The sequence below is a fragment of the Pongo abelii genome, chromosome 3 (genome assembly GCF_028885655.2).
Source record: "Pongo abelii isolate AG06213 chromosome 3, NHGRI_mPonAbe1-v2.0_pri, whole genome shotgun sequence".
Taxonomy (NCBI): domain Eukaryota; kingdom Metazoa; phylum Chordata; class Mammalia; order Primates; family Hominidae; genus Pongo; species Pongo abelii.
In genome coordinates this window covers 107,088,118-107,114,067 of record NC_071988.2, presented here as the reverse complement: position 1 = coordinate 107,114,067, position 25,950 = coordinate 107,088,118, and the positions used below count along the sequence as shown (strand labels likewise).

General features: G+C 36.4%; 1 protein-coding gene across 2 annotated transcripts in view; it reads right to left on the bottom strand.

Annotated features, from left to right (window-relative positions):
* Positions 1-25,950, bottom strand: part of ARHGAP24 (Rho GTPase activating protein 24) — a 514,188-nt gene that overhangs the window by 269,820 nt on the left and 218,418 nt on the right. For both annotated transcript variants that reach the window (XM_009240167.4, XM_009240168.4), the window contains one exon: positions 13,253-13,340. In XM_009240167.4, the coding sequence (XP_009238442.2) occupies positions 13,253-13,340 (88 nt within the window). The remainder of the gene's footprint in view (positions 1-13,252; positions 13,341-25,950) is intronic.

Genomic DNA, 25,950 nt, shown 5'->3' with positions numbered 1-25,950 from the left:
CCTGTAATCCTATGAGAATACACCACAGGAGCCAAAATTACATAACAACATAAAAACAGTACAATCAATAGATTACGGTTCCTGAAAAGGTGGGAGTGGAAGGAATTCAAAGACAGATGATGAACTGGATTTAGGAAGGAAAAGGGGCAGTTTCTCTGTAGTAACATATATAAGTAATTTTGTATACTTGGTATTAGGAAATTAGGGGAATATCCATTAAATTAAGTTGGCAGTAAGGCTATGTGTGGGAGACAGGATGATCGAAAATAAAATGCAAAATAAACCAACTACTTAAATAATAACTGATTTGCATCAGTTATAGCCAAAGTGGAATGAGTTACTTGTCTTTCAATCAAAGAACTCATTATGACAAATCACAGCCCAGAGATTAGAGCCAAATAGCCCCCAAGCACAGTTTTGTCATTATCTCCACTGTGATTCCAATAAGCAAGTGACACATCAGAAATAATGAGTCATGAGAAGGACAATGTGATTGCTGCTTAAAAAAAAAAAAAAAAAAAAAAAAATTCCCTGATTTATGTCATGCCCCTGCACTAATCGTTTTCCAGAGCCTTAATTGCCTGTCTTGACACCCCTTGCTCCTGTATATCCTAAATGACAAGTTGGTAATTCACTACAGAAAGCTTGGGCAACTGGATAAGATGTATCAAGTGCTCCCTTTGGCTTTCTGCCTCTGTCTAGACGCATAACAGTTGTATTTAAAGCATTAGTGTACCACTTTTAGAGAGAAGTTTGTCCCCAAATAAAATTAACCTTCACTTAAAAAGAAAAAAAATACACAAATAAAGACAATAACAACAGCACTAAGGCTAGATGTCCAATGTATTTCCTTTGGGCAAAGTGATACAAACAAAACAAAACAAAACAAAATGCTAAGAGTAAAATTGAGGAGAGTTTTAAATCCAAGGTCAATTTTCAGGAAAAATAGCTAGATATACAATATTTGTTCTTTCCCTGGGCAGCCCTCATTTTTATTTCCTCTGTTTTTAGTTAATGCTTTGGTTGCTAAATCTCTCACTTTTTTTAATATTTGTGGCAGGAATAGGTAGAGTTCTGGATTATAGCGTGGTGAACATATAGCAAGGTCTGGATTTCTGCTTCTTTCTTTGAGGAGTAGGGTGGAGCTCAAGCAGTCAGTCAGAAACATGAGGGAAAGTTTGTCCCCTAAAATAGAGAAGCCTTTAGAAGAACAGTTAAGTCTCATTTCCTTTTTAATTCTGATATGGGCTTACTTGTGTTTCCCCAAAATACATACAAGGAACTCCAAACCCCCAATACCTCAGAATGTCACCCCATTTGGAGACAGGGTCTTTAAAGAGGTAATTAATTTAAAATGAGGTGATGAGGGTGGCCCTAATCTATATAACTATGTCCTTATAAGAAGAAGAAATTAGGACACAGAAGGGCACTGAGGGAAGACTGTGTGAAGACACAGGGAGAAAGAGATGAACCAAGGAGGGAGCCCTCAGAAGAAACCAACCCAGCTGACACCTTGATCTTGAACTTCTAGCCTCCAGAATTCTGAGAAAATACATTTCTGTTGCTTATGTCACCCAGTTTGTAGTACTTGTTATGGAAGCCCTAGAAAGCCAAAAAAATACACTAAAGATTCTTTCTTCTCACTCCCCTTTCTTGTGAAAGGCACAGAAGATGTTATTTTAAAAACAGTGCTAATCAAGCAGAAGTTCACAGAAAAACTTTCTATATGGGACCAGAGAGTCCTTAAACCAGTGCCCCTTCATAATAACAGTTTAGGGACTGTCCTACAAAGTTGATGAGGCCTAGGCCGGGCACGGTGGCTCACGCCTGTAATCCCAGCACTTTGGGAGGCCGAGGCAGGTGGATCATGAGGTCAGGAGATCGAGACCATCCTGACTAACACGGTGAAACCCTGCCTCTGCTAAAAATACAAAAAAATAGCCAAGTGTGGTGGCAGGCACCTGTAGGTAGTCCCAGCTACTCAGGAGGCGGAGGCAGGAGAAGGGCGTGAACCCGGAAGGCAGAGCTTGCAATGAGCTGAGATCGCGCCACTGCACTCCAGCCTGGGCGACAGAGCGAAACTCCATCTCAAAAAAAAAAAAAAGTTGGTGAGGCCTACAAAATCTATAGCTGGTTGATGCAATTTGAATGTAATATAGAAGTTTGAGGTCAGGGGCGGTGGCTCACGTCTATAATTCCAGCACTTTGGGAGGCCGAGGCAGGTGCATCATCTGAGGTTGGGAGTTCGAGACCAACCTGACCAACCTGGAGAAAAATAAATACCCTACTAAAAAAAAAATATAAAATTAGCCAGGTGTGGTGGCACATGCCTGTAATCCCAGCTACTCAGGAGGCTGAGGTAGGAGAATCACTTGAACCCGGGAGGTGGAGGTTGCAGTGAGCTGAGATCACACCATGGCACTCCAGCCTGGGCAACAAGAGTGAAACTCTGTCTCAAAGAAAAAAAAAAAAAAAAGAAGTTTGAATTTGTGTTTATTAATCCTATGTTTGAAATATAAATATTTGATTAGCATGGGCTAAATGAACCCACAAATGAATAGGCAAATAAAGATAAGGTCCGTTTTAAGGCCAGGAAGCCTGACAGTCCCAGGGACGCATTATTGGGCTGCAGATGGTCCTTGGGGTTTTATCTTTTGAAACATTCAGGACCACTTCATCTCAGTTTTCTATTAAAAAAGAAAAGAAAAAGCCTTCCTTGGTTCCCTGAGAGTTGGCACAGGTCTCAGTGATATGCCAGTGCTCTCCTGGCTACAAGCTTATCTCTCACTCTTAATTATCAGCAGCTGTTCTGCTGCACACTCATTTTCCTTTTCCTCATCGATTTCTTTTCCTTTGAAGTATGATTCCCCTTTCTCATTCTGACATCGTTTCTAACCTATTGGTTTTTCTCTCCACTGGCCATCAAGTCACCCAAACACACTCTTTCTGTGGCTCAAAGAAGCCCTACCACAAAGACCTGCCTGGACAAACTCTATTTGTAATAACAGCAGCCGACATTTGTTTAGTACTATGCTATTTTCATAGCTTGATTAGATTGAAAGCCCTTTTCAATTATTGGATAAAAGAAGCAGGTGAACACAAATGGCCTGAGAATGCATAATTAAAACCATATCACAAAGAACAATGGGAAAGATCACATTTATTTCAGCAAATAACTTCTTTATAAATAGCTTCTGTTTTCAAAGTAATAAAAGACACTATTGGTGTATTAATGAAGGACTCAAGAATGAGGAGAGTACTACTTTCTTTTACTAAAAAACATTGACACATAATAATTGTACATATTTATGGGGTACTTAGTGATGTTGTGAAATATATATAATGTATAGTGAGTAATCAGGATAATTTGCATATCCACCATCTCAAATATTTATCATTTCTTTGTGTTTTGGAACATCCAATATCCTCCATCTAGCTATTTGACATGATAATATATTAATGCAAACTATAGTCACCCTACAGTAGTATAGAACACTAGAACTTTTTCCTCCTATCTAGCTATAATGTTGTCTACTTTTAAAATAATAGTGTAGAGTCTGAGAAGTTAATGAACTTCTCTAGGATCCAGTCTCAGGAGGCACTGGGAAAAAGGTCAATATTCAAGTTAAATAACTCAGACCTAGACAACTCTAATTTTGACTAATCCAATGTGATCAATCCATAGATGATAAAACTACAGTCTCGTTTATTCATTAATTCAACAAACATGCATTAAGCTTACACTACATGACAGCACTCTGCTAGGCAGTAGGAATAGAAGATGTCTCTTCTCAAGAGCTTCCAATCTAATAGGGAAGGAAGAGAACACAGACAATGCAGGGACTGTGAGTATGGAGGAGAGAGGAATGAAATGCAGAGTATACTGACTCTTAAACCCATAACCCCATTTCTTCTTGTCATCCTTGTTTCTCTTAATTCTCAGATATTTGGCCTCAGTGTGGTGTAGATAATAAACCTATCCATATTCTTTTTGGTATAAGAAGGTTGTAGCATGTGGTGGTTTTGTGGGCGCAGACGGGTGTGAAGCCTGGCTTTAGCACTTATTAAAAATGTGAATTTGTACCACTGTTTTACATACATATATATATATATATATATATACACACACAAAATATATATTCACATAACTCCATTTGTGGTAGGTATATATCTATATATCTATATCTATATATCTATATATACCTATATATTCACATTCATATATATATATATATATACACATATGCCCTGTCTCTCTCTCTCTGTGTGTGTGTGTGTGTGTGCAGTTATATTAAATGAGTCATTGTATATAATGCCTGACATATATCAGTACATGGCCTGACACATATTTCAGTAAATATTAAATATGAATATTATGGGAGCATTTCTCATACTAATGGTAAAAGAAAACTGGTGGGTTTGGGGCGGGAGATGTTAATAAATGGGCGGTAAGGGAAATAAACTACCTCTTTAAGAAGATAAGCTTAAGTTTGTTTGTTTTACTTACAAATAATGTGTTGTTATTTTCTGTGAGATACTTAGAGCTTTAAGATACTAATGCAAGCTGGGTGTGGTGGCTCACACCTATAATCCCAGCACTTTGGGAGGCTGAGGCAGGAGGACTGCTTGTACTCAGGGATTTGAGACCAGCCTGGGCAACATAGTGAGACCTTATCTCTACAAAAACAAAAAAATTAGCTGAGCATGGTGGTGTGAACTTGTGGTTCCATCTACTACTTGGGAGGCTGAGGCAGGAGGATCACTTGAGCCCAAGAGGCTGAGACGGCAGTGAGCCATGACTGCACCACTGCACTCCAGCCTGGGTGACAGAGTGAGACCCTGTCTCAAAAAACAGAACAAAAAACAGCTAATGTACATCATATAAAGAAAAGCTTAGAAGACACTTCAAGCTTATTTGATCTTGCCAGAGTTGCTTCAATCTCATAATATTTGTAAATAGCTCCCTGAATTTGTGTGGACTGAACAAAATACAGGAAATGTTTTCCATGCTAGGCACATCCCATCTCCTATTAATGGTATTCATAAAGTCACATAAGAGATTTCAGTTCTGGTCAGAATCTAGAATTCCAAATGAACTGAGACGGTGTTTAAAAGAGAAGATTTCAGTTTGATCACTAACACTTTTAAAGGTCAATGTGATTTAAAGCATAGATATTATTCAGAGATGGAACTTCTAAATAAAAATATTGGCATATAGTTCCTGAATCATGATTTTGAGGCAATGGGTAATGCCATGGCCTGGGGAGACAGGCTGTGTCAGAGTTCTAATTCTGGCCCTGGTGGCACCAGTGGGGATTAGTGATTTATATCAGTATTTCAGCTTCCTTTTCATAGGTTTGCTTTTTTTATCTAGCCCAGGGGTCAGCAAACTATGCCCATGGGCCAAATCTGGTTCACTGTCTATTTTTTTACATTTTTAAGTGGTTGGAAAAAAATAAAGAATAATATTTCTGATATTTGAGAAGTATATAAAAATCACATTTCAGTGGCCATAAGTAAATTTTATTGACATACAGCCACATCCATTTGTTTTTGCTACCATGGCAGAGTTGAACAATTGTAGTGGAAACCTTATGGTCACAAAAGCCTAAAATATTTACTGTCTGGATCTTTCCAGAAAAGGTTTGCTGGCCCCTGGTCTAGAGAATAGTGATGGTGACTGGATCAATATGTCTACCAACACTGTGAGAGGACACTCCTCATAGGGACACTTCACAGGAGGATCGTATGATCACGCTGTCCATCAGTTCGTAAATGCCCCAAATGTATGTGGGTTGAAATGACATTAGCCAGAATTTCAAACGATTAAAAACATTTGAAAAATGTTCTTTGTACCATGTTAATAGCTTCTTTCAAGTATATATTTTAATGTATTTTAAATAGGAAGGGAATTTTGAAACAAAAATCTCAAACACTTCTTTTAAGTAAAAGAACACATAGTAGTTAATACATGCTGTTTTCACCAATGCATTTATTTAGTTCATGTAGAGCTACTTGTGTATATAGAATTATGTTTTCATACCATAAGCAACTCCTACTCACATTCTCTAAATGATTTGCACATATTAAAACTAAGCAAAAAAAAAAAATACAAGCTTCATGGCTGCCTACAGACTTAGGCAGACAAAAAAAGAGATTGTCACAGCTGCTTTGGGGTAACAAATATAATTGCATGGATTTTAACTTACAGAACTAACACAAAAAGGAAAAAAAGTTAAGATAAGGGAGTGTTGTAAAATTAAATGCCTAAGCAGCATATTTAACTGGTGATCAAGAAAATAACTACACTTGATGCTAAAACACAATTAAAACACTCCTATATTTTCATATAAAATATATGCCAAATATTGGCTTACATTTTCAAATGACAGCAAGCTAATGTAGCCAACGACATTATTTATTCAACCCAGGAGTCACAAATGCAGACATGTATGGTAAACTTTTATTGCTGTTGTTACATTATTATCCCAAAAACTCAAAAATTGGCCAAACTTTTTTCTTTCCCAGAGACACCCATGAATCTATCTCATAACTATTTATTTCTCAGCTGGCCTATTACATAACACAGCTTCAGTAACCATCTAAGTAGGTTGAAGTTTTACTAAATTAAAAATTTTACAGCCTCCAGACCCACGAAATGTTCCATCCAGGAAAAGTTCTTTTGTAAATGTGCAAAATAGGTCTGTGGAGTTACACAATCATAGAAACAGGAGAAAGAACAACTGAATCAGAGAGGTAAAAGTCTAAAACTGATTGGTATACCAGATAATTACAAATAACAGTTTATGCATACATGTACATAGATAAAATAGATAAATGCATAGGAACATAGACACATTAGCTAAAATAGAGATAGATAAAGAGTGAGAGAGAGGTGAGAGAGAGAGAGAGATAATAAAGTCTTTGGTCCCCAGTATAAACTATTATTCTTAAACTACAGTCAATGATTGCATTTTAGGGAATCTCTGAAGTCCTCAACAGTATGTGCAATTTTGGTAGGTATTTGCCTTTTTTTTTTTTTTTTTTTTTTTTTTTTGGCAAAAGGATCAATGCATTTATTAGATTCTTTAGGCACCCATGTCCTCTAACTTTTCACCCATCTCCTAAGAAATCCTTCTGGAAAAAATAATTAGAATGGAAACTTTTTAAAATTTGAAATGTACAAAAGTACCATGTAATTGTCTGAGGGTATTGGAAATAATTAGCATAGTTGTGGCTAAAGGTAGGATAAATAATATCTTTTTTTTTTTTTTTTTGAAGGGCCTAATTTTGTTTCCAGGCAGATAAAAATCACTTTAGATTACTCTTCAAAATTTATCTTATTTTTTTCCATGGCTACTTTTCATTCCTCATCCCCTTGTCTTTTGTGTTCACCTCTTCTTTTCTTTCCCTGGAGGAAGGAAGAGGAAAGAACACCTCCTAGTTTTAGTTAATATTGATTTTAGGCACTGGGTCAGATGGGCCTTTTAGGGTCTGGAATATTGACAATTGCCCTTGAAAGCCATGATGAATCTTTGCTTGGTGGATGGACTGAGTCCCAGCATATGACTAATATCAGGTGTGTTGGTTGATGGTTAGACAGTGAGTGATAACTTGGCCAGTACGTGAAGGGAGTTTGTGAAGAAGCTGAGAACAATTTCAGCAATGTATACTCAGTAATGAAAGAGAATTGGATCCCAGAGCGAAACAGTTGTCTATAAGAAAGCACTCCATCCGTAGAATCCACCTTTGTTACCTTTATTCATAATAAGGAAGATCACTGCTGGAAAATGTTTGTTTCTCCCCACTTTTTCATGATGGGATTGTTGTGGCCTTAGAACATGCTTTCAAAAGAACTGTAAGTGGGCATCTCTATCTACTGCCTATTTGTATTATATATTGTATTAAAAATAGCTGCTAAAAAACAAAAATGCCTACTCTTATGAAGTGCCAAAATTCTCATTCTTAATGAATGAGTCTGGAAAGATACCGGTGTATCCATTCCAGTTCAAAAAATAACTTCCCATGCTCATATTTCAGAAAATAGGCTCCAGGTCTTTTTTACTTTATTTTTTGAGATGGAGTCTCACTCTGTCACCCAGGCTGGAGTGCAATGGTGAGATCTCTGCTCACCACAACCTCCGCCTCCTGGGTTCAAGCAATTCTCCTGCCTCAGCCTCCTGAGTAGCTGGGATTATAGGCGCCCACCATCACGCCCAGCTAATTTTGTGTTTTAATATTGTATTGAAACAGGGTTTCTCCATGTTGGTCAGGCTGGTCTCCAAGTCCCGACCTCAGGATCCCCTCACCTCAGATCCAAGCCCCGACCTCAGGATCACCTCAGGTGATCCCCCCACCTCGGCCTCCCAAAATTTTGGATTACAGGCGTGAGCCACCGCGCCTGGCCTAGTGTTAGCTTTTTAACCTGGATCAAATTACTTCTCTGTGCCTCAGATCTGCAGAATAAAGATAATGACATTGCTTGCCTCATAGAGTTGTAGCAAGGATTAAATAAAGCGATACATGCAAACAGCCTGGAACACTGCCTGGAATACAGATGTCTAGATACTGATAAGGCTATAGACATTATAATGGATACTGTAGTACTCTCTCTGGATCCCAAAGACTGGTATATTAGTTGCTGAAGGCACAGAGATTCTCATGGGAATTGTTCTACAATGCAGCAGGAAACAGCTTCACCCAAGTTTGTCTGTCTCCCTGCTCCCAATCAATGACTAGTTGGCACCAGGAAACAAAGCCCCAGCCCCTCAGTTTGAAGCAAACTTGAGAGGGATCACAGCCTCAGGGGACCCGACTGGATCGGCTAAGACCTCGGTTGCTACAGTGTTGCAGGGCAGGTGTTCCTGTCACATCCTGCTTTCCTCACTTTCTCGCAGAAAAAATATCTTCAGAGAACCTTTCCCATGACAATCTAATGTCATTCTCCATCAGCGTGTGTTTCCTGGAATCCAATCTAAGATTATAGATAGATGTAAATAAAACGTTTTATCCCCATTATACTGGAATTGCAGCTAAGGTCCACCCCCTACCTCCCAAAAGAGGCTAAAACCTCACATTCTAAGCTGAAAAGACCAATGGAAATTGTGCCTAGCCACTTCTTTGCCAGTTTCACTGACAGAAAGCATTGCACTTTTGAGAACCCAAATGGCCCTGACCGTTTTGAGGGGGAAACTGGAAAAGAGGAAGCTCTACTTGGAGGAAGCAGTTTTCAAAATCAGCAGTTTTTTGAGGGGGAGGACGAGGAATTCTCCCAACTATCAGAACAAGAGTATTGCTGGTAAATTTTGATGTGTGTTAGAACAGTGACCCACTCCTTCTCTAAGTCAGGGACTCATGATGGCCTCTGAAGCTTGGCAAGCCACTGACCTTGCTGGGCACTAAAGCTGATAACCCATGGAGAAAGTGACAAGCCAAAGGAGGCAGCAACAGTGGAACAGCCTGCATTTCCCTTACGTTGCAGGCCAGGGTACATGAGTTTCATAGTTGCTGAATAAACACAAAGCAAGCAGCTAGCCTTTGAGCCCTTTTGCTGTATCCCATCCAACAGGACTATCCCAACGCTGAGAGAATACTAGCATGTGAAGTGGATTTCTAATTCCAGAGACCCTGAAAAATCCACAAATGCATCTGTGAAAGATTCAGCCTTTAGAGAGGAAAGTCTGTAACGACCAGTCAGTGTGAAGGGGCTATGCCCCAGCAGTATCATCTGTGTAGGAAGATCTCTACCTTCTTCCATCCGTCTCTTGGTCTCATCATCAGAAAGGAAGGCAGAAAAGTAGGAAAGGAAACATGTAAGGAGTTTCTCTTCACTTTAGCCACTAGACTGACAAAGAGGTCTTTGCGGCAACAGGGGAGAAAAGGTCCTATGCAACAGGAAATAGTTCAACATAGCAGACTGAGGGCAGTTTCATATGATTGAGATTCTTCCATAAGCCTGGTAAATATATGCACTTCGAGAAATATTTGTTTAGCACCATATGTTATACTAAGCTATTTCCAGGTGTTAGGTATACAGTAAAAAGCAAGAAAGATGTGGTTTCTAAATATATGGAGGTACATATAGTCCTCCTTTGTCTTATTTTGCCTATTTCTTGTCTGTTTCTTTGTCATTTTATTTTTTTCTCTGAGAAACTTCTCTCCTAAGAAAGCTAAGGCATCATTATTCCAATAACTACTCTTTATTTTTTTAAAACATTTCAAGGAAAATTCAACTAGAACACATTGAGAGAAGCAGAAACCAACTGCATGTTCTTTCTTCAAGAACTGTTCATTAAAGATTTGCCAATCTTTCTTTCTCAACCACATTTCCCAAAAGCTTGGACTTTGGCCATAAAAGTTCACTTCAGTCTAAAATTTGGCATGCCTGACAGAGAAGACTTCAAATTTGCCAATTTGGCTGATATCCCTTTGAATAACAAGTAGAGAAACAGGAAAAATTTGGAGCGAAAAATCTATAACTCATGGCATTATTCAGAGACATAATTCATTTCATAGGATAATGAATCTATAGGAAATCAATGCTAAAACATGGTAGATTTATTTTCAGATAGGTTTTTACAAAAGCCTAAAATATTCATACAAATATAATTTGTAAACAAATATAAATAAGTAATACACAAAGACCTGAGACACTCAATTTTATTAAAAATTCTTGTGTTTTTTATATGATTTTCCTTGGTTTCATAGGATATTTCAGCATAAAGCAAAAGCAAAAATAAAACAAAATAAAAATTCCTATATATATATAGATACATATGGAAAAATTATAAGGACATACAGTGCACATATGGATAAACTGTATTCGTAACACACACAAATGTGTACGTATGCATATGCTGCTAAAATATATGGCAAAGAGCTTGCTAGAGGCTTTTGTTAGTTTTGTTGGAAATCATTATGGGCAGATGAAATTAAAATATGTAATCCTCTCCTACTCACTTATAAACTCTGGATAGTTAGGCTTGAGTTAGCTATCTGTAAAGATAGACACTTGTTGGGTTTGTAAGCATCATCTTTATGATAGATTTTCAGAAGTGGCAATTGAAAGAATTTTATAGAGAAAGCCAATCTAGAATAAATATGCTTTATGAGGATCTGCTGCCAGGTAGGCCCACAGCCTGCCGAGGGTTCTATACACATTACCAACCACATTTCTGCAATCCTTGCTGCCTTCTATGCATTCTGACATAAAACACTCTGTTGTAACATCCCAAATTCTCATGTTAAACAATTACACAATTGAAAAAATTGAAAAATATTATCTTGTCATTCCTATTTGCAAAGATAAATTAATTGTTATGCTATCCCTAAATAACCCCAATAATGCAAATATTGATGAAAATAATCTGATACAGATCCCACATTATCATAGAAGTACAAAAGCATTTGCCTAGAAATGCTATCCTGATGTCAAGGGCACACCAATAAAGCCCCAGTGACCAGGATGAATGACACAGACACTGGATTCTCAATGTAGTGCTTTGTGTTTCCAGCTCTGTCTTCAAAGACACATTTGGAACACTTCTCTTCACACTCCGTAGATGATTTAGAATTATAAAACCTAATTTAGCAGCTATTATGTACTGTATTAATAATTCAGGAAGCATCTTTTCAAATGATCTACTCACATACTATATTTATCTCCATAATTACAGAAGCAAACTTGAATTTCCTATAAATTTGTTTGAAAGGACAACCTTCAAATTCCATATTACACAGTCTTAAACTTCTTAGGCTTTGTTCATCAAAAGCCATTATGTCATATGCACTGCATGTGAAACAGATGATTTAGAATAGCAATGTTGGAGAAGAGGTTTTATCTGTTACTTCCTGGTCTTGAAGACATGGCTCTCTCTAAAACAGTATTGAAAATATCCATCTATATTACTTGAGAACTTCTTCACCAAAAGATGAAACCTCCTTGCAGCTAGCAGACTGAATGGAAAAGTAGACCTCTAGCATTATTGGAGATAAAGAGTCAAATCAGTTCAATACCATTCTGATTTAAAAGCCAACATGCGCTATTGTCTGAGAATAAATCGGGAAAGAAATTTCCTCTACTGATACTTCAAAGACTTTGTAACATCTGGAATCTGGTTCTATACAGGGTATTCCACTAAGAAGTAAGAATAAAAGGATTTTAATAAGGCAAATAAGATTCAGGTTTCTTACAATATGTTCTCCCTGGAGGGAAACAAATAACACATTGCATCTGACTAACCTTTCTGCACTTCAGCTGCATTAATTAACATTTAGTCATGGATTCCATCATGAGCCAGATGAACTTAGTGCTACAGCTGTTTTCATCGAGGGGAAAATATGCTTTTCCGTTTTAGATTCCCAGCATTTAATATAAATATGAGAAAAATACATTTTATTGACCGCATTATTGATAAGAACTCCATATTACTTACCCAAATAAATTCACACCCACACTAGACTGTGATCAAATCAATATCAATATTACATAAACAGTCAGCCGGAGCCAGATTCCTACCTCCCTTTTTCTTACATTGAGGGATAAGGAAAGGTTGAAGAACTGATCAAAGAGGTAGACATCATGGCCTTGGAAGAATTGTTGCTGGGTTAGTCAAAGATTTTAGTGGAGATCAGATTCACTAAGAGGAATGAATACAGATGACTAGGAAAAACGAACGGATGTTTCAAAAGTTTAACTGTGGGATTTGATGTCTTGGCAGAGCTGTCCTCAGCTCTACCAGCAAAACATGTGGAAGTGGTTGGTTGGGAGCAAAGCTGAGGTACAGAACTGTAATACTTGGTCAGTATTACAAGTATTAAGTAGTAAGAGTTTTTTGTTTTTTTTTTTCAAAACCTCCTTGAAGACACAATTTTGTGAGGAAATATGTCAGTGACTCCACTGGGCAAAGCATTCAACCTATAACACCTTGTCAAATTTCATATCACAAGAGCGCTGTAAAATCAAATTCATCTCCAAGAGTCCTGAACAAGTACTGTATCATGACATGTGGTCAACTATGGAGTCTCATGGACAAATGAAAATCCAGTAGTTACATGGTCAGAGTATGTGTGTGTGAGTGCATTCATTTGTACCAGTATATAAACCTGCAGTCATTATCTGTGTCAACACTAATCAAACCTCAAATTAAGGTTCTCAGTCATGATTCAAAAAAGAATGAAACCTGTCTGACCCATCTTCACCTTTACCAACACAGGATGACAATAATTTAATCAGACTAGGAAAATATCTTACCTGGAACTACTTCAAAAAGGAACTTCCCTGGGTTCTCTTCATTGCAGGGATGCTCAAAAACTTTATTTCCAGGCAGAAAAATAGTACCCTGTGAAAACAAATACTCAAAACATCAACATCATCAGATAGCAAACATCATTTATCATTATTATAATCAGTGAATATCCAAGGTGTAGCTATAACCCAGTATACAGTAAGATGCATCAGACTCTTTTATATTCCCAATAATCAAAAATTATGTGCCAGAATCATGTTCACTCAAGATTTAATGAATACTTGTTGAGCATCTAATATGTATAAGACTAATATGCATGTTAGCTGCTAGATTCATCTTAAGCACCAATTTATTAAACACATTCTGTGCACCAGAAATTTTACTAAGCATTCTACCTGCACCATATTATTTAATTGTTAGTATAATCTTATGAGGTAGGTATTCTTTTCCCCATTTTATAGCTGTGAAAACAAGATAGACTTAGACAAAGTTGTGATATGCCTTCTCTTGATTATCTCTTCTCTCTTCTCTTCTCTTTCTTTCTTTTCTTTTTCTTTTTTTTTTTTTTTTGTTTGTTTGTTTGTTTGTTTGTTTTCTGAGATGGAGTTTTGCTCCTGTCACCCAGGTGGGATTGTAATGGCGCGATCTCGGCTCACTGCAACCTCTGCCTGCCGGGTTCAAGCAATTCCACTGCCTCAGCCTCCTGAGTAGCTGGGATTACAGGCACCTACCAGCACACCCGGCCAATTTTTGCATTTTCAGTAGAGACGGGGTTTCACCATGTTGGCCAGGCTAGTCTCGAACTCCTGACCTCAGGTGATCCACCTGCCTTGGCTTCCCAAAGTGCTGGGATTATAGGCATGAGCCACCAGGCCCAGCTATCCTTTCTCTACCTTTACATTTCTCTCTTTAGTGGATCATTTCATTCAGTGCTGAGATATACTTAAAAGTCTGTGTCATTAAAAAAAGTACTTTGACTTCCCGCTATCATTCTATTTTTTTTCTTTGCCTACTGTCCATACTGAATCTATTTCCTCACTGTACCCACTGCAGCCTGGTTGATGCACCCAGCATTCCACTTACATGACTCACAAGATGCATGTTTGATAATGTTCACTTTTCAGTGAGTTGACTTTCTAGTAGTGTTCATCACTATTGACCACTCTTTCCTTGAAGCACCTTCTTTCCTTTGTTTCTTTGTTTTCTCTAGGTTTTTCCCTAATTTCTCTGTTGTCTGAATCTCTTTTGCTGACTCTAATTGACATTTAAATATTAGAGTTTTTAAAAAGATTTATCCAATAATTTCTTCTCTTCTGACTCTAGTACTCTCTTTCTCCAGGCTATCTCATCCAGGCCTATGATTTCAATAACCAACTGTAAGCCAATGAATATCAGAGTAACATTTCTAATCTAGGACACTTTGAGCTTCAGATACATTCAAAAGCTTATTTGACATTTCCACTTATCTCAAAGACGTCTTAAACTCAACTTAGTCAAATTAAAATGCAAGTAAATCTGGCTCTCATTATGTATTCCCCAGCTCAGTGACTGTCACCCTCTTCTACGCAGCTGCAAAAGCCAGAAATGTAGAAATCATTATCTCTACTATGTATCTCTACTACTACTACTCTCTAATTTCAGGCAACTATTATCTCTTGTCTGAAATTTTTCAAATGCCCCTTCACTGAATTCTCCAGAATATTCTAACATCTTTCTTTTTATTATTATTATTATTATACTTTAAGTTCTAGGGTACATGTGCACAATGTGCAGGTTTGTTACATATGTATACATGTGCCATGTTGGTGTGCTGCACCCATTAACTCGTCATTTACATTAGGTATATCTCCTAATGCTATCCCTACCCCGTCCCCCACCCCACAACAGGCCCCGGTGTGTGATGTCCCCCTTCCTGTGTCCAAGCGTTCTCATTGTTCAATTTCCACCTATGAGTGAGAGCATGTGATGCTTGGTTCTTATACTTTTCTGCTTTCTATGGCTTTCTATCATCCAGCAACTACCCTTCTATAAATGGCAGCATGCTCCCATCTACCTTAGGACAACATTCTTTCCCTGGCAATTTTATACTATTTTTTAGATTGTCTACATCTACAATATACTTGCATAGATTCTTGAATTTTTCCTGGACTGATTTACCATTGTATGTAGTTATGTTATTTGTAAGATGAATTGATTAAAGTCCATCTCCCTCGTTAAACTGTAAGGGAAAAATAATATGTGTTTTGCTCCCTAATTTACTACCAATGCCAAGCATTTTGCCTGGCATATGGTTAATAGCTAAAAATGTGTATTGTTGAGTGAATGGGAAGTGTTAACATAATGAAGTCAGTGTTAAAAACTAAGTGTGCTGAACTCAAAAGCCCATGCTCCTGTCCACTGTATTATATTGTCCATTTTTCCCAGCTCAAAAAATAGTCATATTTAGCTAAAGTAGTATTTTACTCAATTTTCAACCTACTCGGTTTGGCACAGAAAATTATAGTCCTCAGCCATTTCCCTCCTTCTGGGCTTAGACTGATAAAGCATAGCGCTCTCCAACCAAAACCCAAGAAATTGTACGTTAGAAGCATCCCTCTCCCTCCATGCCTTACAAGGTGAGGTGTTGGAGGAATTGCCTTTGTTCTCCTCCTCCAGAAAGTACCTTTTCCTGCTTTTTGTCATATCTAGTTTTCTCTGGCCTATAGATCCCGTTTCCCATTTTGTTTCCCTATCTTTGAAGTAATTTTTAAAAAATTGCTAGATACTTTGAAGATACTCATTGTAATAAAGACCTTTTATTACATAAATTTACATGGTTTCTACATAATGTGGTAAAAATAATTGTTTCAATTAAGAATTTATTCTACTTACTGAAATGACTTTGTGAAGTAATTCATTTTGTGATTTATCTCAGTTTTAGAACATAGCATCTAATATTCATTTTACCCACATGTGTGTTTGTGTGTGTATGTATAGCTCCTGTTTAGTTCTATATCTTCAGGTTCTACTTAAGATCTTGAATTGTACATGTGCCATATAAGTTGAATTCAAGCAACACACTAGCATAAATGCTACCTCCGTGAAATCTTAAGCTATCACATTTTGTAATTTAAAAACTCCGAGTAATGCTATCCTTTGTTGTCTTTTTTGTACATGTGAAACAGCTACTTCTGGATGAAATTTTTATTAACATTTTCTTATTTGACATTGCATAAATTTTATATTTTGACAAGTTTTTCAAACAAATTATAACATAAAAATAGTAGTTTAAATATCAACAGACTAGGCTTAGGGCAGGATATGCTGTAATTGACAAACATTTACTGTGGTTAATTTGCTAAGTCATTCAGTAAATAAAATAAAGTCCTTTAACTGAAATAGCTAACTTGATCACATTGTATGAAAATTCTATAAAGTCCATAACTAAGGGAAATGTCTTAATTGTGATAGTTATTTTCAAAGTGTTTAGCAATGTTTATAGTGTTGAAAATGCAGGAAAACAAACAAAAATCTCTAATTTACCCACTACAGATAACCAATGTTAACACCATATAAATTCTCCCACACTTTTAGGTGTTTATACATGTGTGTATAAACATACAGAGCAATTTTCACAAAACAGTAATCAAAAATAGATACTTATTATCTGCTTCAAAACTTAAAAGTCATGTATTGTTATTATGCCAAGTGTAGTCATCTACATCGTTTTTAAAAGCCGAATTATATAGTACTTGCTTGAGTATACATACTTTTACGTCCTCTACAGCTGTAATATGTTTATAATTTTTGTCTTATAAGGAACATTTTATGTTATAAAGAACATGAAGAACATCCATGAAGCTAAGTCTTTGAGCTTCTCCCTAATGTATTCCTTTAGGGCAAATACCTAAGAGATAAATTAGCCGTTAAAAAGTATGCACTGCTTGTTTGTGTGAGTTGGTTAATTCTTCCATAGCTGCTCTAAATTAACCAAAGAAGCAATGAACTAATGAACAAGTACAAGTCAGGTGCCCAATCTAACTTGAAAGTAATATGTTGATAGACTACCATGTGTCAGATATTATTTATTTAAATATCTCAAGTGATGTGAAGTGTGTGAAAGAAATAAATAATAAACTCTTTACTCTCAGTACAAGAATAACACAGTACATAATTTTAAAACAAATGAGTGTGACAGTATTTAGAAAATCAAGTAAATATAATAAAAGTTTAAGAAGAGAGTGTCATAAGGGCAGGCTGATTAATTAGGAAAAGTATATAAAGGAAATGGTTTTAAGAGGAAGATAGGGTTTTAAGATTTAGTGGCCAAGGGGTAAACTTTCAAAGTGGAGGAAATAACATCAACCAAAGCAGAAATTAGAACCATATGTGCAGAGCACATTAGAATAAGCAAAAGACCCATGTGGAGGAATAATTGGGAAGTGAAGATTGTTGGTCACATGTGCTGAGAATGTGTTGTAGAAATTCTAAGCCTAAGCAGAGGATGTTACACTTGATATCTGTAGCAGCTGAGAGCCAGCGTAGGTTCTTGCGCAAAGCAGATGGAGATTTAATGATACCACACTCTTAAAAATTTGTTATCATAAAGCAATTAATTTGATATAAGAGGGTAAGGTCAAGAAACGTGTTGGCAGTAGAAAAGGCATACATTTGCATTACAGATGCATTATTATATATTGTTAAGAAACATGTACAGAAACTAGTCATAGCTTAAACAGGAAACAAAGAAGGAAGAGTAAAAGATGACTTCAATTTTTCTCTATATCTAGAAGAGTATTTCTCCTGTTAGAAATGGGAATCAGGAAGATTTAAGTTCCATAAGGCCCATCCCCATGCACTTGAGCCAAAACCATGTGATATTTTGAAATTCTCTCTTAGTAAATATGATAGATATTCTCTGTTCCCCCAGATATTCTCTTCACTCCTTACTCTATTCCATACTCTAAGAGATTAATCTCTATAAATTCCATAAACCAAGCTCTCTTGATCTCTGGCTTCAGATTAGGTTAGAGAGGCTACATCGGGATGTCAGAACAGCACAAGAGAGACAGGTCAAGATATTTATTCACCTGTTTCCTTCCATGCTAGTTGCAACATGGTCCTACTTGTATTGGGCTAAATCTTAAAGTCACAGGCTTCCCCAAATTCCAGTAGAGCTAAGAGTGGTCAGGGGTTCCTCTCTGTTTTTTACCCCAGGGTGTTTTACCTATCCATTGGTTTTCATTAACCTTTCCAACACTTGGTAAATATTTTTTTTAATCACACAGTCTTCAATTATCCCTTTTGTGACAAAGCTATCAATTACCTGCTGGAATACTGAATGACAAAAGAACCAGGGTGCAAGTGTCTTGAGTTTTCTAAGTAAGTGCATGTTATCCCTTGATGTTCAATATGCCTCATGGCAAACTTTGGATGATCAGAGAGAAGAGGCTCAAGTACAACAAGGAAACGGAACCTTTTTGATAAGAGTTCAGCACATATGGCAATAATTTCATGACAATAATTAACCAGCACATTCAAAATGGAATTATACATATTTTTATTCCTGATAAGAAATATTCCCTTTATAAAGAATATTTAAAACTTCAAAATGAAATATGATAAACAAATATGATAAACTTCAAAATGAAATATGTCAAACCTTTTATAGTTTGACAGCTAAGAGTTGGCAAAAGCGACACAATTCATAACCACTAGTAGTTTGCTGTCAGCTAAAATTACTATTAAAAAGAAAGCTCATATCTAGTTAATACCAGATCACTGAGCCAAAACCACAAGAGATCGGGGTAAGGGTAGATGCTGTTGAAAATAGGCACAGGGATCTTATTCTTTGGAATTTGGATTGGAAAAAAACATGCATGTGTAATGGCTCTGTTAGTTTAATAAGCACAACGTTGAGATTTTTTTCCAGCATAAACAATGACTATGAGCATCACAATGAACTAGAAAAATCTCAGCTTGACAATATATGTCCATTTTTAATGAGATTAGACAGAGGTTTGAAAGTGAGATCAAGGTGAAATAAATATTATTCAACAGGTTTTATTAAAACGATTTGTTGGTTCAATTTTTTTCTTTATAGCAAGTAATTTCATGAATTTATTAAATAAATATTAATATTAATTAAACAACATGTAGCAAGTCCCAGGCCCTGTCTTAGGCACAGAGAACATAAAGGTAAGAAAGGCCAATAAAGTCTTTGCACTCCTATATCCAAAAATTACTCGGGGAAGGCAGAAAATTGAAAAAAGGTATTACATATTAAGGCCCTGTTATGAAAAGGAAACAGGATACTGTACACTTATGAAAAATATTAAATTGTAACCATAAGTGTTCTGACTATATAATAATTTCCTGATAACAGTACATTTTGTGATTAAGTAAATCTATTCTAGAGTCAAACTGCCTAGGTTCAGGTTCCCATTAACACCTTTTAGTCACATGACTTCAGGCAAACTATTTCTCCCCCTTCCTCAGGTTCTTCATCTGTAAAATGGGATAAAAATAGATCCTACTTCATGGCATCATTGTTAGCTAATACATGCGAAGTTTGCACAAAAATGCCTGGTACACAGTATTTATTATTTTAATATTTAAAAATCTAATATACCAGACCTTTAAGCTATTTTGGGCCCATATTTTGCTAATCCCCAAATAATGAAATGATTGTAGTAAAGTTTCAATATATATTTGCTAGTATTATTACCTAGGTGAGTAAACAGAAAGATAAACTAACCAGAAAATTTGAAGTCAGTTTTTACTATCGTGTTTGCAAGGCTAGACTGGTTAGTAAAACAAGTAAACCTCTAATTAGCAATCTAATAATAAATACCATAGCGTTTGATGTTGATAAGGATGATTCGTGATATTTCTTGACTATTACTTTGCTAAACACTTTGCATGTAATTTATGTCATTAATTTACTCAATTACTCTGTAACATAGGTATTTCTCTTTTTATAAATGAGAAAATTAAAGCTCAGGGAACACCAGGCAGACTCCGGCATGATAAATTCTTAATACATATTTGTGTGAATAAAAAGTAATGGAATAAATGCAAACTGCTTTAAGGATTTACCGTTAGCTGTTAAGCCAATTTATGTTCCTCTTTCTAATCAATGGCTGCTATTAAAGCAGTTTGGGGAAGTTTTATAAATAGTTATCAAGTTTCTTCTTAGCTTCTGAAATTAGTTACATAGACTCCTGGGGTACTACCAGGGGGAGAAAAGATATGGGAAGACTTGCAAATTGGTAACCATTTTGGAATCTACCCTAGTAATTCTGATGCATAATTTTTTGGGAGAACACTGACCTAAGCATTGTTATAAATTTCCTTATAGAAAACTGTAGCATACTATCAATAAAGCTGTACACACTGTAGAATGTACTATATTCTCAGCTAATAAAAACATAAAAGCAAGGAAAACATGTAATATTTCCAAATCATTATTCAAATTTAAAATGACAAAAATAATTGTATAAGACTATTTTATAATTAGCAAATAAATAGAAACAAATAATCAGATGTCTCACCTTGCTATTTTATATTGTAAACTGCAGATCTACACTTGAGAAGCATTATCATTATGGGCTCATTTAATTTTAAAGTGTTTTCATTATATTATTTAATATTACAGGTATTCAGATCCTAGGAGACTAACAGGAGAGCATTGATTTTGATAGAGAAAAAGATATGTAGTATTTTGAGTGTTCCTGATAAAACTCATTTTAAAACGTTTAACACTTTATTTTTAGACAGGAGGATCCTTTACCCCATGTGAATTTCCACACTGGACAGAACAGAAGAATATGAATTTCTTCTCAGATAGAGTTTTCCTGCATGAGCATTCTTCTTGGGAGCATAGCCATCACCAATCTAGCAACCATAGGGTCACTTCTGTTTTTCAACATGTTTTGATTCATTGGAGGATGGAGACATTCCTTGATTGTGAGAGGAGGCACATTGGAAATGAGGGAAAGAAAGACTTGATTCTAAAACCAAAAGTCTAGAATCACACTCTTAAAATTGTAAGAGACCTAGAAATTACCTTTCTTAATATACATGTATTATATGAACCACTCTGTAATATTACAGGCATTCAGCATTTGTCTGGAACATCCCACTACCTTTCTTGAGGTGCTCTTTGTTATTTTCGAAAAATTTTAATAGAGAGGAAAACTAATGCAAATGTTGACACAAAACCACCCGTCAACAATTTCCATTCCAAGTTCCTCCACTTGGAGTGCCTTTTCCCACCCTGAATTGTAATAAGTAACATCTACAGAGGTTTACTATGTGCCAGAACTATTGTCATCTTACAGAAGGAATGGTAAAGCACCAGCAATTTGAGGAGCATGCAGCTGATAAAGTCAGAGACACAATTGATCTTGAGGATTCCAAGCTTCACTTCCTTAACCAGATGATCTGTGAAGGGAGACGTCCTGTGATTTATTGGCTCCTTCACTTATTCATTTATCCATCAAACATAGATGTAGGATGTTGAAAATGCCAACATGCTTAGAAGAAAATTAAACTGTTAATATAGGTTATTTTTGGATAGTCAGATTATAGATGATTTTTATTTTGCTAAATTTTTCTATTTAAAATATATTTTTTAAAAATAATGAGTACATATTACTTGTGCACTAAGAAAAACATAGAAATATGTTTTATTATTTAATAAACTTATTTTTTTGAGATAGGGTCTGACTCTTTCACCCAGGCTGGAGTACAGTAGTGAAATCACAGCTCACTGCAACCTCAGCCTCCCAGGCTCAAGCCACCTCAAATCTTAGCTTCCTGAGTAGCTGGGACTCCAGGGACTCCAGGTGCATGCCACCACGCCTGGCTAATTTTTTAATTTTTTGTACAGATGGGGTTTTGCCATAATGTCCAGGCTGGTCTCAAACTCCTAAGCTCAAACGATCTGCCCATCTCAGACTCTTCACATGCTGGGATTATAGGCGTGAGCCACCAAGCCCAGCCTAGACATATATTTTAAAAGCAAACAAAAATGACAGGAGACGGCAGGGTTGCACAGGGGCATTTGGGAACCTTAAACTTAGTTTTCTGCCTTGCAGTAAGGACTGTGGAAGACAGTCCTAGAAAATGTGTAAATGTAGTATCACTTACTGAATAATGGCCACGGAAAGATGTCAGGTCTTAATCCCTGAAACCTGGAAATGTTACTTTATTAGAAAAGAGGGCCTTTGCAGATGTGATTAAAGAGCGTGACAGAGAGATTCTCCTGGATTATCCGGGTAGGCCCTAAATCTAGCAGAAAGTGTCCTTATAAGAGGGACAGGGAGATTTGGTTCACACAGAGGAGAGGCTACATGAACATGGAGGCAGAGATGGGTGTGACACAGCCACAAGCCAAGGGTTGCTGACAGTCACCAAATGCTGGAAATGAAAAGGGACAGATTCCCCCCAAACCCTCAGAAGGCAGTCTAGTCCTCCACACCATGATTTGAGACTTATCTAGGAGATAATAAATGTCTTCTGTTTTAATCCACCAAATTTGTGACAATCTGTTACAACAGCCAAGGGAAACTAATACAAAAAAGGTGGCAACAACTCTTCCAATGACCTAGAAAGGGGCCTGTAAACAGCTGGGGTTTTAAAATGAGTCCACCCTAAACCCTCAAATGCTGGTAAATGGTCCTAACTGTTAATTAGTCAATAATTTTTGGGGAGAATCCAGGGTGTGCAAGGCATTCTGAGAGGTGGTAACCAGAGAAAATCCTTTCTCACCCCACCCTCTTCTCTCTTAACAGGAGGAAACCATTAAACCAGTCACGTTAATGTCCTTGGAACCCCAAGGCAGAGTATCTGTGGCAAGAAACTGAGTTCAATTACTAAATGTCATTTTACAACTTTTATTATTTCTCAACTAGGAAAAGAAATGTGAACTGTTCAGGGGGTGGTAAATGACACATGTCTGAAGCAAAGTCTATGGCAATAAGAAAAAAAGAAAAAGAATAGGGAGGGTTTCGAAGTTTGTGTCTCATTATGAAACAGAAATGTGAAGAGCGAATAATGGTCATAGGTATGCAATATTTATTATGGGAAACTCTAGGACTCTAAAGAGAAGGGCCCAATAAGCTATTATCTGTGGACCAGAAAATTGATGATAAAAATAGCCTCATTTGAGATCTTATTTTAATTAACTAATAAACCCTCTGTGTGTTTAAAAAATTAAGTGGAAAGGACCTAGAATTAACCTTGGAAGAAACTATGTAATCTCTAAGTCTGGTGTACCAAAATAACCTGATAACGCTGAATACAATGACCTTGCTAATTTTTTAACAACCAAGTAAAATTGTTTTATAGCTAGGTTAATAATTTTCCACATATTTGAATCTTAAATTTAGAAAGTTTCATAGGGAGAACAATGTCTCAGCAGGAAGAAGCAATTTGGGACTTAATCACACAGATGCTTTTGACATTCTGAATTTGATTTTTAAAAAATCAATTTGATGTAAACTTTTAATAGTTTTCATTTTAAACTGAGATAATATTTTATCTGTTCATAGATTAAAATTAAAAATAAAAGTAATATGCAGAGAAAACAACATATTTCACAAAAACGTTAATACTTTCGTTATACGGTTTTTTTTTTTAAGTTTTAAGTTCAGGGGTACGTGTCCAGGTTTGTCATGGGGGTTTGTTATATAGATTTTTTTGTCACCCAGGTACTAAGCCTAGTACCCAATAGTTATTTTTCCCACTCCTCTCCCTTCTTCCACCCTCTATCCTCCAATAGGTCCCAGTGTCTGTTGCTCTCCTCTATGTGTCCATGTGTTCTCATTATTTAGCTCCCACTTATAAGTGAGAACATCTGGTATTTGGTTTTCTGTTCCTGCGTTAATTTTCTAAAGATAATGAACTCCAGCTCCATCCATGTCCCTCTAAAGGACATGATCCTGTTGTTCTTTTATAGCTGCATAGTATTCCATGGTATATGTGTACCACATTTTCTTTATTTAATCTACATGGGTATTTAGGTTGATTCCATGTCTTTGCTATTGTGAGTAGTGCTTCAGTGAACTTACATGTGTATCGTCTTTATGACAGAATGATTAATCTTCCTTTGTGTACCTACACAGTAATGGGATTGCTGGGTCAAATGGTAGTTCTGTCCCACCAAGAGTGTATAAGCATTCCTTTTTCTCAGCAACCTCGTCAGCACCTGTTATTTTTTGATGTTTTAATAACAGCCATTCTGACTGGTATGAGACAGTGTCCCCTTGTGATTTTGATTTGCATTTCTCTAATGATCAGTGATGTCAACCTGTATTTTCATATGCTTTTTGGCTGCATGTGTGTCTTCTTTTGAAAAGTGGTCATGCCCTTTGTCCACTTTTTAATGGGGCTTGTTTTCTTCTTGTAAATTTTTTGAAGTTCTTTATAGATGCTAGATGTTGGACCTTTGTCAGAGGCATAGTATGCAAATTTTGCTCCCATTCTGTAAGTCGTCTCTTTACTCTGTTGATAGTTTCTTTTGCTGTGCAGAAACTGTTTAGTTTAATTAGATCCCATTTGTCAATTTTTGCTTTTGGTGTCTTTGTCACGAAATATTTGCCTATTCCTTGTCCGGAATGATATTGCCTAGGTTGTCTTCCAGGGTTTTTACAATTTGGGGTTTTACATTTGATCCATTTTGAGTTGATTTTTGTATATATTATAAGGAAGGGGTCCAGTTTCAATCTCCTGCATATGGCTAGCCAGTTATCTTGCTACCATTTATTGAATGAGTCCTTTCCCTACTGCTTGCTTTTGTCAGCTTTGTTGAAAATCAGATGGTTGTACGTGTGCGACCTTATTTTTGGGTTCTATTCTGTTCCATTGGTCTATGTGTCTGTTTTTGTACCAGTACCAGGCTATTTTGGTCCTGTAGTATAATTTGAAGTTGGATAGCATGACGCCTCCAGCTTTGTTCTTTTTGCTTAGGACTGCCTTGGCTATTTGGGCTCTTTTTTTAGTTCCACATAAATTTTTAAATAGTTTTTTTCTAGTTCAGAGAAGAATGTCACTGGTAATTTGATAGAAAAAGTATTAAATCTATAAATTTATTTGGGCAGTATGGCCATTTTAATGATATTAGTTCTTCCTATCCATGAGCATGGAATGTTTTTCCATTTGTTTGTATCATCTCTGATTTCTTTGAGCAGTGGTTTGTAGTTCTCCTTGTAGAGATCTTTCATTTCCCTGGCTAGGTACTTTATTCTTTTAGTGGCAACTGTGAATGGGCATGTGTTCCTGATTTGGTTTGTGGCTTGATTGTTGTTGGTATATAGGAATGCTAGTGATTTTTGTACATTTTGTATCCTGAAACTTTGCTGAAGTTGTATATCAGGTGAAGGAGATTTCTTTATTTATTTGTGTGCTGACAAGGGGTCATTAATAAAATGCTAAATTGAAGTGATGATAGTAAATATTCTTAACTTAGTCCTAGTATTAAAATGGATGCTTTTAATATGTCATCCCTGGTTATGATGATGGCTGGAGGTTTTTTTTAACAAGATACTGTGCTCTTTAACATTTTCAAAGGGTTCCCCTCTATTCCTAATTTACTAAAAGTTGTTTTGTTTTCATTTCAATATCAGGAATGGGTGTTACATTTTATTATTACTATTTTTATCTGTGAAGATAATCATGATATTTTATCTTGTAACCTGTTATAATATTAATAATTAATTAT